Genomic DNA, 21,324 nt, shown 5'->3' with positions numbered 1-21,324 from the left:
TGAGGGGACACAATGCAGTCCATAACACCTGGATTAAGTACTAAACTGGTCTGGGACAAAACTAAGATGTCTGCTCAAAGGAGAGTTGAGATTCAGGGTCAGTGTTCAGGGTCAGTGTTGAGATTAAGAGAGCTTCTAGTTTGCACATCTCTGAGAGGATACTCTTCAAACCCCATACAAGAGCAGCTGATCAGCCTTCTTTCATAATCAACCAGAATATCTTTTTTTTTTTTTTTTTTTTTAAAGATTTTTTAATTTCTTTATTCAACAGAGATAGAGACAGCCAGCGAGAGAGGGAACACAAGCAGGGGGAGTGGGAGAGGAAGAAGCAGGCTCATAGAGGAAGAGCCTGATGTGGGGCGATCCCATAACGCCGGGATCACGCCCTGAGCCGAAGGCAGACGCTTAACCGCTGTGCCACCCAGGCGCCCCTCAACCAGAATATCTTGTCCCAATATATCGCTGACTAGTTCCTTAAACTAAATTAATAATCTTAGGGTGAAAACACTTCTAGGCTTATTTCACACGATTTTATGCTATTTCCCCACAAAAGGGCCAGTGAAGATATAAGCCAGCATCAGAGTGGGGGTGTAGGCCAGGATGGCTAGTGTTCTGGGACATGCCTGAGATGGGACCCGAAGTTCATGTTATTCCCAGTGGACCAAGTTCTGGCATGAACCTCTGTCATAAATATGAGGCTAAGCCTCCTTGCTCCACACCTACTCGGGTTCCTCGGTGTGGGGTGTAGCCCCTGGTATGTGCTGGCCAGGAGATGTAGCCAGCCTGAAATCCTTATGCTTGGTCATTGCCCTCAGGGATGTGAGTCCATTCATCTTGGGTAGGTCACGGGAATTATTCTTAGAACTGTGCCCATGAATTCAATTTTATTCCGTGATAATCCTGGGATATTAATAGATCAACCCACTCCTCACACAGAATACATTGGACATGTCGTTGTTTTTTTTTTTTTATCAGGTGTGATGGTTAATTTTACCTATCAATTTGGAGGGTGTTTTGGATGAAATTAACATTTAACTGGGTGAATTTGGGGTAAAGCGGATTGCCTTCCATAATGTGGGTGGGCCTCATGCAATCAGCTGAAAGCCTGAATAGAACAAAAACTGACCTCCCCAAGCAAGAGGAATTCTCCCTCAGATTGTCTTTGCACTGGACCCACACCATTGGCTGTCCTGGGTCTCCAGCCTGTCTGTTCACACTGTCGATTTTGGACTTTTCAGCCTCCATAATCCATGAGTCAATTCCTTATAATACAGCTCTTTTTCTCTCTATATACAAATCATATCAGTTCTGTTTCTTTTTTAAACAAGATTTATTCATTTATTTTGGAGAGAGAGAGCATGCCTGGGGGAGGGGGAGAGGGAGAGAGAGAACCAAAAGCAGGCTCTGTGCTGAGCATGGAGCCCAACACCCGGCTCAATCTCATGACTCTGAGATCGTGACCTCAGCAGAAATCAAGAGTCTGGCGCTTAACCAACTGAGCCACCCAGGTGCCCCTCAATTCTGTTTCTTAATACATCTCTTTCTCTCTATATATATACAAATCATATCAATTCTGTTTCTCTGGGGAACTCTGAGTAATACGCCTGAAGTAGTTACGATGGTGGGTTATTCATTCCCCTAAAGGGGGAGACGTTGCATAGTCTTTATGGAGGGATCTGCTGGACTCTAACTATGGGACACCCTTTCTTTTTACCCTCCTTCATTCTGGTTTCCCAGGTTTATGGCCTGCAAGGGTGGGAAGAGTCAGGTGACCCAGTGCCAAAGGCAGCTCTAGGAAGCTGGGTTTTCACTGAGGCTAAGAATCGAATGTGATTGAAAGCATAATCCAACATGAAAACAGAGGAGCAGTCAAGTTCAGGTCCAAGAATTATGACCTGGGTCATATGCAAGAGAGGAGTCTGGAGATTCGACTTCCCTTTTTTTTTTTTTTTTCCAGGCTGGAAGTGTGCACATCTAAATGACTATATCTCCCAGCCTTATCTGTAGCTAAGTGTAGCCTTGTGCCTAAATTCTGAGTGGAATCTGTTGGGTGAACCTACCACAAAGGATCCTTAAGAGGGAGATAGCTGCGGCCCAACCTTTTGTCCTTCTCTCTTCATGGGAAGGAGGTGAGATGGCTGGTGCTCTAGAAACTATCATGGATCATGAAGCAACTCTGAGGACAAAGGAGCCTGGGTCCTTGATAATTTCATGGCACTGTCATTCCAGCCCTGGACTGCCTACTTCAGATTGCTTTTACATGAGGGAATGGATATGCTTTTCTGTGTTTGAGACCCTCAGTCACTAGAACATGAATGTGATTAGGAACAGGCTCAAAATGATTTCATCTCAACCCATATTTTGCCTCCTCCAGCCAATATGTTGGTCTAATGTGGTGGGTCTGAGTAGCCTTGGGAGTTTATGCAAGGGAAATGCACAATGATGGTGCCAGATGTGGCAGATGACATCCTGAGCTGTCTGGAGGAATTTGGGACAGACCCCAGTCAACTGTAATCTAACTCCGGGCCAATACTGAATGAGTACTTCATATAGTGGCCAAAAAAAAGAAAAAGAGGCCTGTTTATTGGGTGTGGCAGACAAAGAAGGTAAAAAGACTTCTCCTAATCTCTAGCATCCCCCAAATCCTTGGTCTCAATCCAGATACTCTCACAGTTGGGGCTGTCTTCTGGAAGGATGTAGCTGATATAGATATGATGTTAGAAACACTTCAACCAGACTGTTACTGTCACTAGCCCACCCCCCAATTGTTACTTGTTCAAAAGGGCATCTCCTGAGGGGGTCAATTTAAGTATCAAAGTATCATCATCTGTACAAACTAGGATTACATCCATGTAGCCTAACTGGGCTCAGTCGCCTTACAGTGATATTTTGTTCTCACTAGAACAAGCCTTCTTATTAGTGACTGATCTGTCACTGAATTCTGTTATTTCACCCTTCAAAATGTCCTTTTCTTCCATTTCTCAGAGCCAGTACCCTAAAACTGGCTCTTAGGACCTCAGCTAGAATTCACAGAACCCACTAACTAGCTTGCCCTTCATGTTATCAATGCTAGACTACCTTGACTGAAAAACTACTTTATATCTCAGCTCAGCTAAAATGCTTCTTAATTTCCATAACTAACCATATGTTTGAGTTTTAAGCACATGCGTAACCTGCCCCCAACCTGATTTTCCTCCGTTACCCAGTCACAGATTCTTGGTTAGTTTCCCAACTGTCAGCAAAACCCAGCCCTCTTGCTGAGAAGCCAGCTCAGTGGTTCCCGTTAGCCATTCTCCAACCCAAATCCTAGTCATCCTTGGGAAGGGGGGCAGGGTGGGGATGGGGGTGGAAGAGAGTAGCTGGAACTATTCAGCACCTACTCTCTGCTTCCTTTTAAATTATTCTATTCAATAAGGACCCAACTTATGCCAGTAATAGTGTAAGTCTTTCCTAACTTCTATACAGGGAGGATTCACACAATTCAGGATCGTTTTTTAATTGTTGAGAAAGCATTAGATACAGCTCATTAGGCTGTTAGACACAGTAGGAAAGAATCTTCTGTTGTACTTTTTAAATATTCTCCTGAGCTTTTGGTTCATGGAAGTCACTCTGAACAAACACTCAGGACCTGGCTGGTAAGGCTTGGTAATCAAGAAGTACCAACTTTCGGTTCTAATCCACTCTTTTACTTACTGTGTGATCAGGGCAACCTGCTTAATTAACTTCAGCGAGCTCATTAATGTCGTCTGGAGTCAACGATACCTACCCTAGGAGTGAAATAAAGATAAATGCATATAAACCCTGCAGCATAGTCCCTGGCACATTGCAGGCGTTCAGGAACACTATTATCAGGCCGCCCTGGTCCTGGCTCCGGTCCCAAGGTCAAATTCACTCGGAAAGAAAAGTCACTCCGGGCAGCGGTTGGAGGGGCACTGGCTCTACACCTTACTAGCGCCCAGGACCCTCCTTCCTGAGTAATCTCCCTAGCCCGCTAGGTGCGCCAGGGTGACTCAGGGAAACCTCAGTCCTCCCACCCAGGAGGTCGCCGAACCCCGCGGCGGCCCTGACCCGCCGGGAGCAAAGGGGCGGGGCTGCGCGGGCCTTCGGCTGAGGCCCCCCCGCGGGCCCCCGAGGGGCGGGGCTGCGGGCCGTACCATCTTCCACCATGGGGGAGGTAGAGCGCGGCCTTCCCTTTGGTCCCATGCCCAGAGGCGGGCGGGTGGGCGCCGCTTTCCCCCAGCCCCCTGGGGCAGCTCCCTCATGTCCCTCCTTCTCGCGTCCCCGGGCTCAGGGGCGGACTGGCTCTGGCAGGGCAGACCTGGGGCCGCGCGCCCCCCGGCGTGGGAGCGGCGGGCGCAGGGGGCGGAGTCCGTGGAGGACGGCGGTGTCCTTGCGGCGCGGCGCCGGGTGCGCATTTGTGTACGCCAGGCGGTCGGCGCGGAGCGTCGGGTTCTGATACGTGGAGTGGCGGCAGCGCTCACCATGTTGTCTCGGGCAGCGCGCAGGTGAGCCGCCCGGGCCGCGTGGGGCAGCGGAGACGGGTCACGGCCCTGAGGGCGAAGGGACGCGGGCGGCCGCTTCCACCGGCCCCGCTCCCTGCATGCCCGCGCCGGCGCGGCGGGTCCAGGGCACCTTCGGGGCCCCGGCGTCGCGGGGACGCGGCGGGCGGCCCTGCCTCAGGGCAGGTGTCGGCTGAGCGCGTCCGGGCTGCTGCTTTAGTGTAATGCTTCAGGGAATGTGGAGGGCGGGCGAGCAAGCGGTAGAAAGGCCCAGATGGCGCTGGGTCTGCGTAGACACGGGAGCCAATCGGTCTGTGTCTGCTCTTTTTCAAGCACGAGCAGGACGCTGGTGCCGGCGCTGGGGTCGCTGGGTTCCAGGCAGAAGCACAGCCTCCCCGACTTGCCGTACGATTATGGCGCCCTGGAGCCTCACATCAACGCCCAGATCATGCAGCTGCACCACAGCAAGCACCACGCGACCTACGTGAACAACCTGAATGCCATCGAGGAGAAGTATCTGGAGGCGCTGGAGAAAGGTAGGTGCCGGGCAGCTTGCCGGTGAGAGACTGGACGGGGAAAGGGGACAGCGAGGCGTGGCCTCGGGAACCAGTGCCCTTCGGTTCCGGAGAGCGGCTGCGCTTGTCCTGGAATTGACATGGGGTCAGAATTCACAAGGAAAGCAATCATTTTATGGGAAAGTGAAACAGGCTTGTGTGTATCTACTAATATTTAGAATTCAGTATTAGGATATAATATGGACTTAGACTTTTTTTCCCTAAAGAGCTCAGTTGACAAAACCAGTAATGTGTGGACTTGTGTGTGTCTGGGGGCGTGTGTGTACGAGAATCTGTGTTTTAATGTCTCTATACAAAATCGTATTACACTTTTCAGCCTATTAATCAGTGGCTTGCGCGAGAAAAATAATTAACGGCATGTATTGCTTAATAAGCTGCCCAGTTAAAAGATGTATTTTCTCTTAATTGACTTTAGGTCCTCTGAAATTTGTTGAGTAATTTTCAGACCGTGACATCTTGTTGACTGGGGGCATCTAGTGGGAAAATGTAGTATTTCAGCCTGGTTGCATGAGGTAATTGGCTAAACAAAAACAAGAGGAAGTTGCCACATTCTGGCAAGTTTGTGACAGGAACTTTGAGTACGGGGAGAAAGTTTGGTGATTTGTACGGGAAAAGGGTTTCAGAAAAATAACAGATTCGGGAAAGATGTGGTAATGATGACAAGGTGGGGAATATCCCAGTTGTGAAATTATTTCCTGCGTGACAACAACTGACAACTTGAACCTTTCTTTTCAATATTTTAAAAACAACTTAATTTCAGTCCTTTTCTTGTGCATTCACACCTTTACTTGTTTTCATGAAAATTACTGAAAAAAAAGAAGCTGTACATGATGTTGTGTTATGTTGACTATAAATTAACAAGTATCTGCAGTTTTATTTAGAAAATTATATATTTTAAAGACTATTGAAGAATCAAATTTTCATGTTTGAAAATTTGGGGCAAAAGTATTAAGTGAAATAACATCAGTCTCATTACAAGTAGGTAAATAAATACTTTTCAAACAAAAGTATTTGACTTTTATTGTATTTAACAGGAAAAAAATTGAATTGAAACCAAAGAATATGTTGAACTTAAGAGTAGTATTTTTAAAAGCAGATAGTAAAGCCCCCACATTTCTGTTATTATTATTTTATTTTAATATAATTTTTAATTTTATTTATTTATTTTTAATGTAAGCTCTATGCACATTGTGGGGCTTGAACTCACAACCCTGAGATCAAGTCACATGCTCTACTGACTGAGCCAGCCAGACACCCCCCCAGATTTATTAAAATTAATTAATTAATTTTAAAGATTTTATTTATTTATTTGAGAGAGAGAGAACACAAGCAGGGAGGAGAGGGAAAGGGAGAAGCAGACCTCTTGCTGGGCAGCTTGATCCCAGGACCCCGGGATCACAGTCTGAGCCAAAGGCAGGTGCTTAACTGACTGAGCCACCCAGGAGCCCCTATATTAAAATTTAAAAATGATGAAGTAAACTTTAAGAGATTGAGATTATTAAACTGGTTTTCAATAAGCATGTTTCTTTCACATTAGAAAAATTTAGTTACTGTTGATTTATAAAAACAATACAAAACCTACATTTATTTTTAGGGTGATTTTCCTAGAATAATTTCTAAGAGGGACCCTGATCTATAACAAAATTATTTTGTGAACATAATAACAACAAGAAGTTGGCATCTTAAAACAATTCTCCAGTATGATCTGTGTATTTTGAGATCGCTTGGCCCGTGCCTCCTCTCTGAGGTATGCCCTAAGAGCAGATTAGAGAACTTTTTCTATTATGTAAACTCCCTAAGCACAGAGCTCTCGGTCGTTCTTTGTGTCTTCCATTTTGGCTTTTAGTATCTTGTGAATAATAAGCACTTGGGACTTAACTGAACAAGGGAATTGCCATTTTTCCTAGTAGTTAATCTTAGCTTCTTAAAGGCATGGAAAAGAGTATTTTATTTTGCCTACTTTTTTAGCAAGGTAGAAGAAAAGTTTCAAATGTGACTTTTTTAAGTATAGATATCAGAGAATTAATTTTTTTTTCCATAAAAACTACATTTAATATGTTTAGTTACCTAGTCAATCCAACATTCACTGAGTGCCTATTATGTAGGAGGCAATATATTGGCCCCTGGTACACAGCAGTGCACAGAAGTCCTTGTTATTATTGGAACTTTTGTTCTACTGGGGAGATGGACAAGTAGATATGTAGTAGAATGCCAGGGCTGTAAGTCCTATCGAGAAAAACAAGTTGGGGAAGTGGTGGGGAATTGCCCATTTTATATTGTGGTTTGAGAAGACTTCACTGATGAGGTTGACATGCCCGTGGAGACATGAAGGAGAAATGTGGGAATGAGCCACGAGGCTATCTTCAGGAAGACTGTTCCAGTCTAGGCAACGGCAGTTGGTGGAAACCCTAAACTGGGAGCAGGCTGAGCTTCTCTTGTAAGTGCAAGGAGGCCAGTGTGGTTGGAGCTGGGCCAGCGAGGAAATGCACAGGTCAGACGACATGCATCTCTGAAGCCAATTGTAGGGACTCGGGGTTCATTGTGAATGAGAGGGGAGCATCCTTTGGAAGGGTTTGACTATGGGAGTGCCACAGTCAGTGTGGGGTCCAGAGGAGCCCTGTGGCCAGTGTTGAGAACAGAGTGTAGGGGGCATGTGTGAAAGCAGGGGACCAGTGCGGCCTGGCGGCACAGATGTAGGTAGGTGATGCTGCTGGCCTGCACCAGAGGTAGGAAGAGGGGATTCAATTCTGGGTCTTTTTTAAAGGTAGAGCTGGCTTTGCAGGTGGGTAGGTTGGTGGATTGAACGTGGTGTGTGGGGAAAGCAGTAAGAATGGCCAAGTTATCAAAAATGTCCTGAGAAAACAGCTGGCACTTGCTGGGATGGGGAAGGCCATTAGAGGGTACCCCCGTTGTGAGGCTCAGACTCACCACCTTGAAACCAAGAGTCGTATGCTGTACTGACTGAGCCAGCCAGGCGCCCCTGAAAATTTACCATTTAGTCTGTATATGAAACCACATGTATCAGCCTTTCAGTTTTCTATCTTTGTTCTCCTCATTATTGCTGAAATATTTATTTATTTATTTATTTATTTTTAAAGGTTTTATTTATTTATTTGATGGAGAGAGAGCCCGTGCGTGCACGTACGTTCTCCTGAGCATGACTGGGGAGCAGCAGGCAGAGTGAGAAGCAGACTCCACGCTGTGCAAGGAACCCGATGCGGGGCTCGATCCCAGGATTCTGGGATCATGACCTGAGCTGAAGGCAGACACATAATGACTGAGCCACCCAGGCGCCCCTGAAATCTTTAATATCCAAGAAAACTTTGAGTTCTTTGAAGCTCAGGAAAGAATTTTCTGCATGCTTTGCGCCCCCTGCTGGGCCGCTCCTGAGTTGTTCAGCATGTTATTAATTGAACTGAAAATCCACTGGGACAAATAATTTTTTAAGAAAATCTTTGTGTGTGTGTGTGTGTGTGTGTGTGTAAATTGTGGAATTTTAGGACCGATAGGGATGTTATAGATAAGCTAGTCCAATTATCTGATGTTTTACAAAGAAAATGGTGTATAGAATGTTTGAAAAGTAAGAATTTTGAAAAGTGTGTTTGCCTCTTTATATTACAGGTGACATTACAGCTCAGGTAGCTCTTCAGCCTGGGCTCAAGTTCAATGGCGGAGGCCATATCAATCATTCCATCTTCTGGACAAACCTGAGCCCTAAGGGTGGTGGAGAACCCAAAGGTTGGTAGACACTGGTGTAGTCTTAGCTACCTTCTGTGCATGTTGGGAATGACAGTTGCTTTTCTGATGTTAATTCTGAGGTATCATAGTGGTATATTTTTCATAGCAAGGAGTACAACAAAGTTGTAATTTTGAAAGGGACGAAGGAATGAAGAGTACATTCAGGAAGTTATGTCATCAGCTTTTATACACACACACACAGTGTCAGATATGGTGTCAGCTTCTGGTTGAAATGTGCTGTACTTTACATTAGAATAAGACTGGTAAACTGTTTTTAGAAAAGTTGAGCAATCTGGGGCTGGGTAAGATACTGAATCATTCTGTACCTACTTTCTTCATCTATATGATACAGGGACCGTAATAGAGCTGTTTTGAAAATTAAATAAGTTACCAGAAGTAAAATGCTTAGAATAGTGCCTTTGCAATTATTTTCTACTCTTCCTAACAGAAAAGAAGTCAGTTGTCCCAGAAAATTAGGTTTTCCAGGACACCTGGAGGGTAAATGAGCGGACTACAGAGCCAGTGGTGTTGTTCATTCTGGCTGGTTTACTTGACTTCCTGTGTCTCCTGTGGAGGCCCAGATGACTTTAATTACTTATCCTTCTCATCCCAGGGAAGCTTTGGGGCATAAGTAGAGCTCTTCTTGTCTCTGGGCTTTGGGCATGTACCTTAAGTTTCTGTGGGTTTATTTATTTGTTTGTTTTTAATTGTTTTGTAAAAGGCATCTTCGGTACTTGTAATAAGCAGTTGCATTTGGAAGATAAATGGGAGAGTAAATGTGAGAAGCTGGGCATTTCTGAGTTAGATCTGCAGCTGAGGCTTTGGGATTTAGTAGAATGTCAGATACGCCCGTGTTCAGCCAACACGTCTTGGTTCTCTGACACTTTGGGTTATCTGTACCACTTTATTATTTGTGCTTATAATAGATAATTACTTTTAAACCAGTGGAATCAGAGAAGTGATGTTTTTGGCCTACTTGATTTGGTTGATGTGCTCAATCTAGAATTATATTTACATTGCTACAGAATAAAAGGACTATAGCTTTTACAGTGTACCCTTTGTTCAGTAATAAAAGACAAAAATCACTCTTTTTAAAATTACATAATTGTGATAGGAAAGATCTAGGCTGCCTTGGGGAAGAACCAAATAACAGCCATAAAATTTCATTCCCAGATTGAGACAGAATAGGTAGGGTAGAACTCAAAGTAAAATTTTCTGCTGAAGGGAAACAAGAAGGTTAATGGAAAAAGTACAGTGAGGAAGAAATCCCTCTAACATGGTTCGGTAACAAACACCTGAATTAAAATTGTGAGACCTTGTGATGCTAGTGTCGGGGAAGGAGTAATGCGGTGCGTCTAGGCTCACTGGGTTGTGTTATGTCTTCTGTATGTTGTCTAGTTGTATCTTGTGCAATATGACAAGCACATATTAATACACGTAGTAAAATTGTTTATTGTTGCCATCTGTTCACTTGTGGGTGTTTTTGGATTTTTTTTAAAATAGGGGAATTGCTGGAGGCCATCAAACGTGATTTTGGTTCCTTCGAAAAATTTAAGGAGAAGTTGACCACTGTATCCGTTGGCGTCCAAGGCTCAGGTTGGGGTTGGCTTGGTTTCAATAAGGAACAGGGACGCTTGCAGATTGCTGCTTGTTCTAACCAGGATCCGCTGCAAGGAACAACAGGTTAGGTTTGAAAATTGTTGCACATTCATTAGTGGGGGATGGTTTGCAGTAAAGTATTTACCTTGAAATAAGGAACACGAGCAGTGGTTAAACCTATTGTGAGTGTGTCCTAATGTGAGTAAATCTCAATAGCTAATAATACCCTGAGTCTTACATAAGCAAAAATGCTTTACAAGCCCTTGATGTTTTTTAAAATTAGCATGTGTAATTTTACAGATACATTAACAAAACACGTTTTTGAACATAAACTCTGCTCCATTTGACAGAGAATGTGTATCAGCTTACATAATTACACACACTGAAATTAGATAAACACCACAAAGGAGGAAAAGACCTGGAAGCAGAGTCTGACCTCAGACCTTGGACTCTCTGTCTGCCAAGCACTTGTGGTCAGAGTGGCACTAGAGCTCAGATGTCCACACCTCTGCCTTTTGGGGGTTTTGGTTTTGGTATAGGAAAATATTTGGTTTAGAAGCTCCAGGCTGGGTTCACCAAATCCTTTCTCACGTTGAGCCGGATTGAGCAGAATGTCTTTAGGAGCTAGTCACAAGGCATCCAGCAGTTAGTTGGGACTCTGATCTGCAACGTAACAGACCTGCAGAGACGTATCAGCGTCAATCACCAGTAGTTCTCGGCCACATTTTCTGCCTCTGCACGTGTCCGCAGACTTGCTTACGCACCTCACCTCCCTGGATGTAGTCAGATTTAGCCAGAATCTAAACGGTTCTTTTGGGAACTTGAGATGCTGGAGAATGCTGTAGAGAGTCAGGTCTGTCTTTGAAGGTGCCTGTCAGACAAGGCTGTGATTTCCGGGTAAACCCTGGCCACACCTGCTTCTCTTCCACTTGAGGAAAGCCCATTGGAATGAAAATCTGTGAAAGTCATGGCAGTTTACAGAGGGAAAGAATCGTTTATGAACTTTGTTACCTTGATATTCGTAACACATGATTAGTGACCTACCCGCCCCCCCCACTGCTCAAGCCCTGCTGCTGGTTGGTACTTGTTTTTCTAGAGGAGGGCTGTCCTTTAGTTTGAGAGTTGTTGAAAATGAGTGTTGCGTAAGTCTTTCTTTCTTTATGCTATTTAATTTCTGAGAAGAGTGTCTCTTTTATTTTGCCCCTGTTCAGTTTTCCTTGTTAACTTACTCTTTCTGCTAGTGTTTCATAAATGCTCTGTATTCTCTGAGGCTAACATTCTTAGCCTTGGGAGCAGAGCGGGTTCTCCTTAAACTCCCCTGACTGCTTCAGAAGGTCCTCAACCACCCCCACAAACATGGTACCCTTATTGATCCCCCCAAAATTGGCTCATGGATAGATTTGTTGGTGTTTTAAGAACAGCCCTTAAAATACCGTACTTAATTTTCCAAACTCTGTTTTAAATTTTTTTACTATTTATCACATTTTCCTCCAAAGAGTAAAGTTTAAAAAAAAATTTATAGGATATTTATTCTTCAGCAAATTTCCTATTTGTAAAAGAAACTGAAAAATGGATGGGAATGTCGTGAAGGGTAATTTTGTGTGCGTGGGATAAAGTTTAAGTCGAGAAGATACAGTCACATTTTAGATTGAAAAATTCATGCTTTTTGCTTTTTTCCCCCTTCTCTCCAATAGGTCTTATTCCACTACTGGGGATCGATGTGTGGGAGCACGCTTATTACCTTCAGTATAAAAATGTCAGACCAGATTACCTAAAAGCTATTTGGAATGTAATCAACTGGGAGAATGTAACGGAGAGATACATGGCTGGCAAAAAGTAAAACATGATCATTACACTGAGCAAAATAAGCTTTTCACGACTATTTTTGTGGTAGTGCAGAGTACCATAGTATACCAGTTGGCTGCTCTTTGTAGCATTTCTTAACGTAGCTTGTTCAGGCGTTTGATGAACATGATTTAATGCTATGAACTTCTTGGTTTCCAATTTTGTTATTGGGCAACTGAAAATAGTAAGTGCTTTGTGTGATTTAGTCTTTCGATTGAACATCTTCTTCCAAGAGCTGAAACAGCCAACAGGTTATCATTGCCACCATAAAGCCGTCAGAAAGATCTCATCCCTATCCTCTTAGGGCCTCTGGGGAAGCATTTTGCCCCTGTTCTGTTGTACTTGTAGAAAACCTGGTCCTTTGCCCACGTTTAATGATAAAAGATTAAATTTGTCTCCCAAGGGAAACGTTCAGTTTTTCTATTGAAAATGGCTCTTTTTGTAAGTAATCTTCTGTCTCGTAGTCCTAGTGGTAGATATCACCCATGGGCCTTTAATTATTTTTGGTCACATGTTCCACAGGGTTAACACCATTCTGTCTTTTAAAACGTGTCACTTGATTGCTAACTTGAGAATTGCTCTAATTTATAAAAAGGAAATTGTCGTGCATTTGAATCTTTCTGTTGGGAGAAATAAAAAGACTTTTGTGTGACATTTTGTCATCAAACATAGAAGTATGTGTTAGGTACCTGCTCAAAACGGACAAATCCGGGCCTTGTTGTTAAAATGAATGTTGGGAATGAGGCCACAGACCATCTGGCCAGGCCCTTGGCCCCCGTTTCCTCACTGTTCACGCGTGCCGCTCTGCAGAGCAGCAGCCTGGGCTGGGTACTGCCTTCCCAGAGTGCTTGGTTTCTGGATGTGGGCAGTGGCCTGTCCCTGCCCAGAAACAGTGCTTCTCAAAGACTTGTTTTGAGTTATTCCATCATTTTTTATCTTTTCTTTTAAAAAACACATGGTCACTATAGAAGCTTTATATTGTATAGTCCTTTAAATAAAGGAAACAATACCCATAATCCAGCGACAGCCTGTCAAATTGTGTTCCTGTTTCGTGCCTGCAGGTGGGACTTTAAATATAGCAGGGAGCCTTTTGTAATTTGGCTTAACATTGTCATATGTTCCATGTTCCATCATTTCCCTTATTTTTGGTGGCAGTATAATTTATCAATTGGACACTTCCTAATTTACAGTTCTGTTACTGAATATTTCATTGCTTTCTAATTATCATTTATTGAAATAATGCTGTGATGAGCAACCCACATAGTTTTACCTTCTGTGGGAATGTTTTTTCTATATAGGTTTTTTTTCTTAAACCTATTTAGTAACTAGATGTTTTCCCAAATTAGTATATTTTTTTCCTTAAGTTTATTCTATGTTTTGCATGGAAAAATGGAGTCACTTAGCAGTTTCAATATTGAAGACTGAAGTTTAAAAAAAATTTAAGGCACTTTTCTTTTAGAATTCTTTAGAATTCAATTAGAAAGTATTTAGGCTTTCTGAATTGTCAGCAGTGTTGATGAGACTAGTGATAACTGTGTGTGTGCTTGTGGATTGAAGACACTGGAGACTAGGATTGCCATCTGTTATCTACCACAGTGAAGTGACTTCCACGGAGTGCAAATGAGAGTCATGTGCTTACCGCCTACATGTATACATATGTATGCACGCATACCTATACACACACGCAGAGGCACGTATGTACGTATATATACACACATATATGTATAAGCAAGGCAGTGAACTCTGTTTAAACAGACCATTTAGAAAAATAGAACCTTTCTGGAAGATGGGCTTTTGAATACAAGTAGTCTGCCAGATCCTGGTTTGTACTGAACTAGCAGATACGCAGAGATTACCGACTCATATAAATCTCTTTGACTTTTATTAAGCTTTAAGATTTCAAAAAAATTCAACGTTGAAATTTCTATGGGGCTCTATTTTTGCTCTGATTTTGTGTTGAGAGAACAAGAGAACTTTATCTTACAGATAAAGATTTTAATCATCCAGCAGAAAATGAGACTTCAAGATTTTGTTTAGCCCTGCTTTTTCATAACAGAAAAGAAATAGAAGAGGTGAAAGCCATTTCTTCTGAAATGAACCAAGCATTCATTGTTCGTCCAGGAGGGATTTTTGTGACCGAACCAACCAGCAGTGCCTGCTTTAGTCTTAAATGTGCTTCAAACACCACGGTGTGGTTAGTGCTGTAAGAAAACAGGGCACGAGACAAATACTGTCTGCAGTGGAATCTGCTGCTTGAACTGTTGTGTAATAATTAAACTTCGATGTTGAGAAATTACAGTCTTATTGCACACCTCAAATTCATGATCTTAAAATGAGATTTGAGTTTCTGGTGGACACCTTTTAAAAGGTAACATCAAGATGATAAAATTAAGATTGATGTGAATCGTGAGTCATCTCAGACTAGGTCTAAATAGAAATTTTATTTCCTGTTTTAATTGCAGGGGAGCAACTGCTTTGGAAAGCTGCTTAGGTAAATGTTTTATAAATCACTATTTCTCATTTTCAGTTACACCTAATGATTGGGCAAGCTAATGTCCTGTGTTGTAAGGTACATATCAAACCTGGGATGCATTAAACATCCTATAAGGTCCTGGATAGTTCTCATTTAATTATTCATTAGAGAAACATTTATTTTCCTATTGTAAGTGTGAAGTTTTTTGATTGTTAATAAAAGAATCTGTCAACTTTCAAAAGAGGTCTGCATTATGCCTGTGTGTCAAAACAATAATCTTGTAATGCTTTATCACTTTTTTTTTTTTAAGATTTTATTTATTTATTTGACAGACAGCCAGCTAGAGGGAACACAAGCAGGGGGAGTGAAAGAGGAAGAAGCAGGCTCATAGCAGAGGAGCCCGATGTGGGGCTCGATCCCACAGCGCCGGGATCACGCCCTGAGCCGAAGGCAGACGCTTAACCACTGTGCCACCCAGGTGCCCCAGTGCTTTATCATTTTTACTGCTTTTCTGTGGGACAGGGATAACAAATGAAAGGTAGTTGAAATTTTGCTCTTGAAACTCAGAAGGCATATGGAGTCTCTATTCATTTCTGTAGTAACATCTGATAATGTAATAGCATAGTATTTTATATACTAAATTATAAAGTTAGAACATCTTTCAATGCTAACCAGACATAGAAGATTGTCTTGGGGCACCTGGGCTGTTCAGTCATTTGGGCATCTGGCTCTTGGTTTCAGCTCAGGTCATGATCTTTGGGTCATGAGGTTGAGCCGCATGTCAGGCTCCGTGCTCAGCAGGGAGTCTGCTTGAGATTCTCTCTCTCTTTCAAATAAAATCTTAAAAAAAAAAAAGAATATTGCCTTAACTATATACAGCACATCTTGTGATAAAAGGCTGTTTACTTCTTTTTTTCCTTAAACTTCTGGGCAGGTGGTATTTTATCCATTTGTATTGGGAAGTATGAACTCACCTGGTGCATCTTTACCTGGACTGTTTGTGTAACAGTCCCGGAAAGGGATGTAAGGTGCACCTGTGTTTGGTGAGGTCATGCTGCCTGCTCTTCCATGGTGCTCATAATGGTAATGGGTGCTGTTCTCAAGATTCTTCTGGAACATATTAAGAAAAATAAGACCTCTCAATTTAGATTGTGAAGGGGAAAGAGAATGAGCACTTCCAAGTCCCTGCTTTCTGCTAGTCATTCACTGTCCCATTGTCGCATTCAGTGTCTCTCTCTTTTTTTTTAATGATTTTTTATTATGTTAGTCACCATACAGTATATCCTCGGTTTCTGATGTAAAGTTCGATGATTCATTAGTTGCGTATAACACCCAGTGCACCATGCAATACGTGCCCTCCTTACTACCCATCACCGGTCTATCCCATTCCCCCACCCCCTCCCCTCTGAGGCCCTCAGTTTGTTTCTCAGAGTCCATAGTCTCTCATGTTTCATTCCCCCTTCTGATTGCATTCAGTGCTTCTCTTAACACAGAGGCAATTCTGTGTTTGTCTCAGCTCCCACTAAAACATGAGCTCCTCCAAGGCCCAGGACAGAAGGTTCTTGTTCATTCGTGTCTTCGGTACTAAGCACGCCATTCTAGGCCCATATTCAAACATTTTTATTAAATGGTGTGATTTAACACAGTCCTCATTGTAAAAACATGTATTTGCAAGGCTCAGTTCACCTACCAAGTTCACCTACCAAAACCCACGAGGATGTTTGATGGCAGAGCTGCTGTGACTGAAGGCCTTACGCTTACTACTCTCCCTGCTGCTGGCCTTTGCGCGGAGCACAAGAAGAGCAATGAATTCCTTGCTGCAGGCCTGGCTCCGGGTCCTGGTGCTTTCACTCAGCGCAGTGTGATACGGTCAGCATGCCTGTTTCACGTCCTGTCCCTTTGCTGTAGAGTGATAGATTTGGAGAGAGCATCTTAGGTGCCAGCTCCCAGCATTTTAAGGATTTATCTGTGTATTGACTAAAATTGTGGATAAACGAATACTGATTATACGAAATGTCTGTCACAAAGGGCATCCGTCCAGCTTATGTCCTTTGAACAAGGGTTCTCCAACAATAGAAGTCTTACTGGTGTTGCTCATAGTGTCTCCATCTTTCAGTGGGTCTCAAGAAGGATGCCAGGAGGAAAAAAACCAAATGAGTCTTCGCATCTTATCCCCAGCAGCATTGAAGCGATACCAAAAGGAGCAGTTCAGTTGGCTAAGATGTCTCCTGGATACCAAATCGTATTAAATTATACCTCCACTAAATTTAGACTTTATTCCTTTTCTCTCCTCTAGCCTAGAGCAATCGTGTGATTATCATTGATTTGCAGTATGTTATTTCTTTATTGCCTTATTAAGAGACATTATCTTGTATGCCACTGATCTGTGAAATTCTCATTGAACTCCTGTTTTCTGGCAAATATTTTTTTAAAAAAGGAGGAGCGATCTGGGGGATCTGGGGGAAGTAACTCTGATGGAAGGTAAGATGCCCAGGACTATATAATGAACCCTGACACCTACCAGATTTTGAGACTCTACTACAGGTTAGACATTACAATTTTCTATTGCGAAAAAAAGAAAATGGCTCATAATAATACCTCATGCTTTTTCACGGGGAGTAGCCTAGTCTGAGTTTACAGCCCAGTAAAGTTAACATCACTGTTTTCGTGGGTTGCTGTACCAAGAACCCATATATGAATAAATTACAGATGTTTCTTTTTTTTTTTTTAAGATTTTATTTATTTATTTGACAGAGATAGAGACAGCCAGCGAGAGAGGGAACACAAGCAGGGGGAGTGGGAGAGGAAGAAGCAGGCTCATAGCAGAAGAGCCTGATGTGGGGCTCGATCCCATAACGCCGGGATCACGCCCTGAGCCGAAGGCAGACACTTAACCGCTGTGCCACCCAGGCGCCCCCAGATGTTTATTTCTATTTCATATAAAGCTCCAAGTGCTTCCCCTAGTCAATCACTCACTCTCCTATTAGTGATTTGCATACCCAGATGCGCCCCACCATCTTCAATATGTGGTGTCCAGGGTTCTTATACTCGTTGGCATCAAGCTTGCGGAAGTGGAGAGAGCATGGGGACTTGCTCATGGGAGACTTATGGTCTGGCACATGTCACTTCTGCTCGCATTTCATTGGCTAGGATGTAATCCCATAGCAAACTGTAAGGGACACTGGTGTGGTCTTGTCTGCAGGTCACTGGTCCGTCAGTGTTCCGTTCTCATTATTAGGACACCTATCCCCAAAGTCCCAACTCCAAGTGATATACAGTCCTATCCATTAGATTTCTTTGTGGCCCGTCATGGTCTGGTGACCTGTGAACCAAAAAGTCAAGGTGTCTACCCAACCTTTTCATCCCACCCCACTGTAAGTGGAGGTGCATGGACAGAAAATGGCAATAAAAAGTCCTGTTCAGAAAAGAGGGAAGAAATAACTCAGCACTCACTGGTGCACGGTAGGCATCGTGAAGGGTGAGAGCAGTTTCCTGATTAGACTCCGGTTCTGCTCCTTGTGCGTCATTCTGACGGCTGGCTGCACCCCCTCGAGGTTCTAATAGGCGTGTCCCTCACGGTACATTTGGAGTAGGTGATGGGCAGTTCCGTCTACCGGGAGGACGCATAGCCGTCATGACCTTGTTTCCTGCCAGTGCAAGTTTGGTGTGAAAGTTATTTAAAAAGTCAAATAGTAAAAGACTTTTTAATATGACTCTATTGTTTTCCATGGCAATATGATTCCCTTAAAGATTTGTGGGTTTCTAACCAGATTTTGCTGCCAGTTCATGTGCCAGTATCCACTTCTAAAATTTTTTACTAGGCGTGCCTCTCAAGAATGATTTACATCCTTGCTTCTTCACCCCATCAGTGTATTAGCAGCTACCTTGAGTCCGTTAAAATGATAGGTTCACACGGGAAGCCCACATCCTTCATCTTTGCTTTGGGGTTGAGTCTGGAGCCTTTGTTGCTTGAAGCCTTTTTCAGTCTTACATCTCTTACTGTTTGGGGTTTAGAAGTAGTCGGCTTTCCTAGACTTTGGAGTCCCAAATTTCTGAACTATATCTTCCTTCCTTCCTTCCTTCCTTCCTTCCTTCCTTCCTTCCTTCCTTCCTTTCCTTTCTTCCTTCCTTCCTTCCTTCCTTTGATTTTATTTATTTATTTGTCAGAGAGAGAGAGAGAGAGCACAAGCAGGGGGAGCAGCAGGTAGAGGGAGAGGAAGCAGGCTCCCCGCTGAACAAGGAGCCTGATGTGGGGCTCGATCCCAGGACCTTGAGATCATGACCTGAGCCAAAGGCAGACACTTAACTGACTGAGCCACCCAGGCGCCCCTCCCCTTTCATTTCTGCTTGCAGACAGACCAGTTCTTTCTTGAACACACCAGCAATACTTCTTGGGGAAGATAAGAGCCAATATGCAGTATCAGTCTGGTTCTTCCCAGACACTTGCAGAGCTACCGGCCTTGCCCTTCATTTACTGCAGGAACCGGCTTTACCGCGTGACTTGCTGCTGTGTGACGTGGCTTTCCATCTCTTCAGCTTCTGACTCCAATTTGCTCACTGCCCACTAAGCCAGTGTCACCTACTTTGTGGTGTTTTTTTTTTTCCCCTGGGACAGTACCCACTTCTAGGTCCTAAGTTTTGACTTAATTTGGGTAACAACTCCTTGCTTTGACAACAAACCCTAAATATATAATGGCTCAAGGACAATAGACTTTTTTTTACTCGTGCAAAGTCTACAGTGAAGGTTTCTGGTTCGCAGGGGCTTTCCTCCAAGTGGAGATTCCAGGATCCAGGCTCTTTGCCGTCTCAGTAAATGTTATGCAGGTAGCTCTTGTCATCGTTGTTGAGCTGGTGGTGTCCACAAGCATGAGGTTGGTGCATGGACCAGGCGCGGAGATGGTGCGTATGCTTCTGCTCCTGTTTCATGGGGGACCACGCCGGACCTCCCTGGGAGGCAGGCTGCGACTTGTAGTTTAGCCCTGCTCCTATTTGACCTTTCCGTGTCTCAGTGTCCTCACCTGGTGATACTGGGATGTTGTGAGTTTCAGATGCCTAAATACAGGTTAGGGGCTTAGAACAGTGTGTGTAATGTGCCCCATGAAGTGCAGCTGTTATACAGTTACACGTGGCTTCCCAGTTTCACGTGGTCTGACTCAGCCACTCTTCAGCGACAGCATGGAGGACACAGACTCAGGGACAGACAGAGACACCACCGGCCCGGCACAATGGCCAGTTCTGGGACCCTCTGCCTGCTGTAGTGTTCATTCCACCACCCTGGATGATATTCTGAAAGAATGCCTTTTATTTATACCTTAGAAGTCGGGGAACAAAGCTGCTTCATTTGAGATCATTCAAACTCATCTCCTGATTTATTAAAGTAATTCTGCTGATTTGTTTGATTTATTTTTCTGTGTGCATGCTTCAAATACTACTTTCAGTTCCTCCCCTGTACCAAAGTTTGTAATTGTTTACAAAGCCTTTAAAAAAAAGATTTTATTATTTATTTATTTTAGAGAGAGAGAGAGAGAGACAGTGTGTGTGTGTGTGTGTGTGTGTGTGTGTGTGCATGAGTGGGGGCAGGGGCAGGGGGAGAGGGAGAAGCAGAGTCCCCACTGAGCAGGGAGCCTGACTCGGGGCTCGATCCCAGGACCCTGAGATCATGACCTGAACTGGAGTCAGATAACAAAGGCTTTTTTCCTAAAAAATGTATTTTTATTTGGTTAAGCCTTTCTGTGAGAAGACCTGGAATAAGCCAAAGTGAATATACCTGGCCCTGCAGAGAGAGCAGATGGGACAGGGTGAATGGCTTTAATCTCTCCCTTCCCCCCTCCCTTCCTTTCTTTTCTTTCTTTCTTAGACTTAGCCATCAAATAGTTAAGGGGTAAGATTCCTTACATGTCCTTGTAAGCAAATTGAGATTTTCTGGGGGGGAGGGGGTTTGAGAGTGAGTTTTTTTTAGGAAAAAGTGGGATATTTGGGGGCAAGTTCTGTCCTAGCCATAATGTATATTGTTTTTTAAATAATTATTTAAAATTTTAATTCCAGGATGGTTCACATACAATATTAGCATCCGGTGTATGAGACAGTGATTCAACAATTCTATACACTACTCAGTGCTCATCAAGATCAATGTCCTCTTGATCCCCTTCACACAGCTCAGCCATCCCCCCACCCACCTCCCCTCTGGTAACCATCAGCGTGTTCTCTAGAGTTAAGAGTCTGTTTCTTCATGAGACACTATGGACTATGAGAAACAAACTGAAGACTTCAGAGGGGAGGGGGTGGGGGAAGGGGATAGACTGGTGATGGGTAGTAAGGAGGGCACGTATTGCATGGTGCACTGGGTGTTATACGCAACTAATGAAGCATCAAACTTTACATCGGAATCTGGGGATGTACTGTATGGTGATTAACATATAATAAAATAAAATTAAAAAAAAAAAGAGTCTGTTTCTTGGTTTGTCTCTCTATCTTTTTTCCTTTGTTCATTTGTTTTGTTTCTTAAACTCCACATATGAGTGAAATTTATTTTAAAAAGAAAAAGCACGAGCAGGCAGAGGGTATCAAGAGGGACAAGGAGACCCTGCACTGAGTG

General features: G+C 43.5%; 1 protein-coding gene and 1 long non-coding RNA gene across 2 annotated transcripts; both read left to right on the top strand.

Annotated features, from left to right (window-relative positions):
• The first annotated feature begins 4,245 nt into the window (after positions 1–4,245).
• Positions 4,246–14,970, top strand: SOD2 (superoxide dismutase 2). Its single transcript, XM_034669402.1, has 5 exons — positions 4,246–4,505; positions 4,833–5,035; positions 8,696–8,812; positions 10,316–10,495; positions 12,106–14,970. Exons 1-5 carry the CDS (start codon positions 4,261–4,263, stop codon positions 12,249–12,251), a joined length of 891 nt encoding a protein of 296 aa, XP_034525293.1. The 5' UTR covers positions 4,246–4,260; the 3' UTR covers positions 12,252–14,970.
• Positions 14,971–15,163: 193 nt separating this feature from the next.
• On the top strand, positions 15,164–20,128 carry LOC117804035. Its single transcript, XR_004628205.1, has 2 exons — positions 15,164–15,207; positions 19,489–20,128. It is a non-coding gene; the product is annotated as an uncharacterized LOC117804035 (long non-coding RNA).
• The last annotated feature ends 1,196 nt before the right edge of the window (positions 20,129–21,324 follow it).

This window comes from Ailuropoda melanoleuca, chromosome 10 (assembly GCF_002007445.2).
Source record: "Ailuropoda melanoleuca isolate Jingjing chromosome 10, ASM200744v2, whole genome shotgun sequence".
Taxonomy (NCBI): Eukaryota; Metazoa; Chordata; class Mammalia; order Carnivora; family Ursidae; genus Ailuropoda; species Ailuropoda melanoleuca.
Note: the sequence above shows the minus strand (reverse complement) of the source record. Positions and strands in the feature narration are given on the sequence as shown.